This window comes from Sesamum indicum, linkage group LG6 (genome assembly GCF_000512975.1).
Source record: "Sesamum indicum cultivar Zhongzhi No. 13 linkage group LG6, S_indicum_v1.0, whole genome shotgun sequence".
Taxonomy (NCBI): domain Eukaryota; kingdom Viridiplantae; phylum Streptophyta; class Magnoliopsida; order Lamiales; family Pedaliaceae; genus Sesamum; species Sesamum indicum.
Genome location: NC_026150.1, coordinates 24,117,580 through 24,122,474, shown reverse-complemented (window position 1 = coordinate 24,122,474; position 4,895 = coordinate 24,117,580). Strand labels below are relative to the sequence as shown.

Sequence of the window (4,895 nt, the reverse complement as noted above, 5' to 3'; positions counted from 1 at the left end):
TTCAGGCTGCAAAAGCCTCCAGGCTTTGGATTTATCGCGAAACTCTCTCACGGGTAGCTTGCCTCCGAGCATTTTTCAGCTAAGAAATCTGACCAAGCTTCTCTTGATCTTCAACGATATATCAGGTTTTATTCCTCCGGAGATAGGTAATTGCACGTCTCTTATACGATTGAGACTGGTCGGCAACAAAATCAACGGACAAATACCGAGAGAGATAGGCTTCCTTACCAATCTCAGCTTTCTTGATCTCTCTGACAACCATCTTAGTGGAGTAGTTCCAGATGAAATTTGCAATTGCGGAGAGCTGCAAATGCTGAACCTGGCAGGGAATTCACTTACTGGAAATCTTCCTAGTTCTCTGTCCTCTCTTTCTAAACTAGAGGTGTTGGATGTTTCCATGAATCAGTTTAATGGCCCGATTCCAGGGAGTTTGGGTGAACTCTACTCTCTTAACAGGCTTTCACTTGGCAGCAATTCCTTCTCAGGGCCAATACCATCAACACTTGGCCGCTGTTCGAGACTTCAACTGCTTGATTTAAGCCGGAATCAGCTCTTTGGAAGCATACCGGTGCAGATCTTTGAAATTGAGGCTCTTGAAATTGCTTTGAATCTGAGCTGGAATGCCTTGACAGGGGAAATCCCGCCTCAAATTGTTGCCCTGAACAAGCTATCTGTACTTGACCTTTCACATAACAAGCTTGGAGGGGATTTAATGTCGCTTTCAGGGCTGGTTAACCTTGTTTCTTTGAATGTTTCCTACAACAATTTCACCGGTTATCTCCCGGATAACAAGCTGTTCAGGCAGCTATCAGCCACAGAACTGGCTGGGAACCAGGGCTTATGTGCTCGGGGACACGACTCATGTTTCTTGAGCAGTGCACAGGGTATGGGAATACCGCGTGCCAGGCGGTCTTGGAGGCTAAAACTGGCAATTGCATTACTGACTATTGTGACAATAGCATTAGCAGTTCTTGGCACATTAGCAGTTTTAAGGGTGAGAAAAATGAATAAAGAAGATGCCGATTCTGAACTGGGAGAGGGTGAATCATTGTCTTGGAAATTTACTCCATTCCAGAAGTTGAATTTCTCGGTTGAGCAAATTCTCAGGTGTCTTGTCGAAGCCAACGCGATCGGCAAGGGATGCTCAGGGATTGTTTACAGGGCTGAACTAGACAACGGAGAAGTCATAGCAGTAAAAAAGCTGTGGCCAACAACGGTACAAGCCGGTTACAACTGCCAAAACGATCAATTAGGCATAAGCGGAGTTCGTGATTCCTTCTCAACTGAGGTGAAAACTCTTGGTTCAATCCGCCATAAGAATATTGTTAAGTTCTTAGGTTGCTGCTGGAATCAGAACACGAGATTGCTCATGTACGATTACATGCCGAATGGGAGCCTAGGAAGTCTCCTTCACGAAAGGAATGTAGGATGCTTAGAGTGGGACGTGAGGTACCGGATTATATTAGGAGCAGCACAAGGTTTAGCTTATCTACACCACGACTGTGTTCCCCCCATTGTCCACAGGGACATCAAGGCCAACAACATTTTGATTGGGCTTGACTTTGAGCCTTATATTGCTGATTTCGGGCTTGCTAAGCTTGTCGATGATGGAGATTTCGCCCGATCTTCAAATACCGTTGCAGGTTCCTATGGCTATATTGCTCCTGGTTAGTTCAGATTTCTTTCGTTGCTTCGACGTACATCAAAATGAATGTAGCTTTTGTATCATATCACATAGAATGTAACTGGATTCTTTTTTCTTGAGATGCAGAGTATGGGTACATGATGAAGATCACAGAAAAGAGTGATGTATACAGCTATGGAGTCGTTGTGCTTGAAGTTTTAACGGGTAAACAACCGATCGATCCCACAATACCAGACGGACTTCACATAGTGGACTGGGTGAGGCAGAAAAGAGGCGGAATAGAAGTTCTAGACCCGAGCTTACGCCTAAGGCCTGAGCCTGAAATTCAAGAAATGATGCAGACTTTAGGAGTTGCTATGCTCTGCGTGCATCCATCACCGGACGACAGGCCGACAATGAAGGATATAGCAGCAATGCTGAAGGAAATAAGGCATGAAAGGGAGGAAAGTTCAAAAGATGTGCTTATAAAGGGATCATCACAAGCCGATGATGCAGAGAGAAACAAGAGTTCCAACGGAGGAGGGCCGTCGTCTGCAATGCAGAGCTTCTATTTGCAGAGCAACAATTCAAGCTTTTCTGCTTCTTCATTGCTGAATTCAGCTTCCTCCACTGCCAAATTTGGTTTCAATAAGCAATAGAGTTTTTGTATTTGTAGTTATTGACACAGTAATAACAACTGCTTCTGTATTCCTCTTCATCTAGAAAGAAATATTCATCAACTTAGGCTTCTTACAAAACAAAAACTATCCCAAGACAATTGGATACATCAACATATCCATAAAACCTCTCAAACTTGATTCTTGTGTCAGAATCAAAGTGAAAATTATTCCTGAAAATTCAGACAAAAACTGAAACAAACCAAGTCTACTACACCTTTAACTGAACATGGAAAATGTAAAGAAACAGTAATGTGTTCAGTTTTTGGAGTTGATGGTGCGATCAACTTTTGCAGCCCCTTCTCTGATGGTGTCTTTGGCAGAGTCGGCGGACGCCTCCGCCTTCCCCACCACCGTGTCTTTGATCTTGTTCGTGGCGTCTTTAACAGATCCCCAGGCGTCCTCCGCCGTTTGCTTCACTTTTCCGGCTGCGTCCTGGGCAGTCTGCTTCACTTTGCCAGCCGCGTCTTGCGCCGTGCTCGAGACCTTCCCCGCCATGTCGCCCATTTTCTGACCCGCCTGTTTCGTGTTCTCACCATTCAAACACATGCATTAGAATTTCAATTACTCTATCTATCCCGAAATTACTGATATAAGCAGATTAAATTTAGGAAAAAAATGCATTTTAAACCCCTATAATACGATAAATGAACAAAACATTTTACGTGACAAAAAAAAAAAAAAAAATGGCAAATCACTCCTTGTATTTTAAAAAATGAAGCAAATTACTCTCACAATCTAAAGCTTTGATAGTGGGTAATTTGCTTTATTTTCTAAAATATAGGAGGTAATTTATTATTTTTTTTTCACAATTTTTTTTATTCATTTAACATATCCAAAAAAAGAAAAAATATGAAAATGATATTAAATATTAACAGATAATTACATTTACACCCATTATGTATGATTTATTTAAATATAATTTATGTTTAGTTTGAAAAGAATACCCAATCACATAATAAACGTAATTTATGTATAATACGAATGCAATGACTAATTACATAATAAATACAGAATCAATTAAATAATAAGTATAATTTTTATATAGTCTAAGGATTAATATGACCGGATCACATAATAAACTATTCCATTTTGTTGTACGATTAGTTGATTCAATTAGATATGACCTATATACTTCTTTACACCACTATTTCGGGTTTATATGCAATTACTTCATATAATATTATAAATGAGCAAATTACTTCTATATATATAAAAAAATAATAGCAATTTACTCCCCTCTCCCCTCGCATGTTTTTTAATTGAAAGACACGATAGGATAAATCGATGCATTTTTTAAAACATAAAAAGATAAATTACTATTTTTTTTATAAAAAAAATAATTTATTCATTTATAATATAACAATTAAATTATTTGTATTTTCCCCTACTATTTCAATATTTGGCAATATTAGCAGTCCAAAATGCAGTAGGTGGTGTTGAATACTTTGTAGAAGTGCTGGAAACTGGCAGTTAAACTTTTAAATTAATAGTATAGTAATAACCAAAAGAATATTGTAATTTTTTTTTGTTTTCTCAACATACATTATCTGCAGCAGCAGTGGCCTCCTTTTTCACTTGTTGGCCGCCCCTCTTGGCCGCATCCACGCCCTTCTTGGCGGCGTCGCGGCCGTGCTTAGCTGCCTCGGCAGCCTCATCGTATGTAGCCATCGTGCCATAACGTCTACCCGCACCCTATCTCATTTTCATCATTCTAAATCAAATTAATATAATATCATCATAAAAACAAAAAAAATAAGCAAAAAAAAAAAAGGATCGAAATATACGTGAAAAATAGGAAGAAGAGAGAGGGTAGGTTGGCGGCCAAGGATGAAAGGTAGTTTGTTGGTGGTTGGGAGCTTTGTGATGGAGGTGGTGAACGCGATGCTTGTCATAATTACTAATATTATTCTGTTAATATAATTAAATTTTATCTCTTTATATATAGTTAAGATGAGGTGAGTGAGGAGTTGGACAGTTTGAAATTGTTAGATGTGATGATTGTATTGTATTTATAGTGGAAACAAAGATGTAAGTGTTGTATTGAACATGAGTTTTGGTTTTTACATGGCGTAGCAATAATGCGATTTCTTCTCCTTTCATAAACCACTCATTTGTGGAAGCAATGCATGCTGACCAAGTTATTTCTGTTTTTTTTTTTTAAATATTTTTGTATATGGAAAATGAATATTAATATAAGGGTATATCACAACGGGTTTTTTTTTAGATTTGTTATAATTATAAATACTTTTCATTTTCGAAAAATTATAAATACCCTTTGCAATTAATCGTCATCTAAGAAATACTCCATCGTGACAGCCCACTACAGGGAGTATTTGTCAGACAATCTTAAATTTTAAGAAATTACTTATAATTTTTTAAAAAATAAGAGAGTATTTATCATTACGACAGACCTCAGACATTCATGATATACGGTGTCAATTAAAAGGATTTGCAAAAGGACTGAGGCCCAATACAAGTGAAAATGGGGATGTAGATCTTATGTAACATGGACAAGAGTTTATTAAACTTGTGCATTCAATTGAAAAAGTAAATGTAAGGGGAGTCGCCAACTTCCAGGAATGCAGATGGAA

The 4,895-nt window shown here is 38.3% G+C and overlaps 2 protein-coding genes across 2 annotated transcripts in view; one reads left to right on the top strand and one right to left on the bottom strand.

Annotated features, from left to right (window-relative positions):
* LOC105165707 (LRR receptor-like serine/threonine-protein kinase RCH1) overlaps positions 1–2,309 on the top strand; it is a 3,802-nt gene extending 1,493 nt beyond the window's left edge. Inside the window, 2 exon segments of the mRNA XM_011084804.2 lie at positions 1–1,667; positions 1,772–2,309. The exon segment at positions 1–1,667 is cut by the window's left edge and continues 15 nt beyond it. Of these exon segments, the coding sequence (XP_011083106.1) occupies positions 1–1,667; positions 1,772–2,283 (2,179 nt within the window). The 3' untranslated portion in view covers positions 2,284–2,309.
* LOC105165706 (late embryogenesis abundant protein 76) lies at positions 2,329–4,290 on the bottom strand. Its single transcript, XM_011084803.2, has 3 exons — positions 4,089–4,290; positions 3,847–3,996; positions 2,329–2,820 (listed from the first exon to the last, which is right to left on the bottom strand). The coding sequence occupies exons 1-3, from the start codon at positions 4,194–4,196 to the stop codon at positions 2,560–2,562; spliced, it is 519 nt and encodes a 172-aa protein (XP_011083105.1). The 5' UTR covers positions 4,197–4,290; the 3' UTR covers positions 2,329–2,559.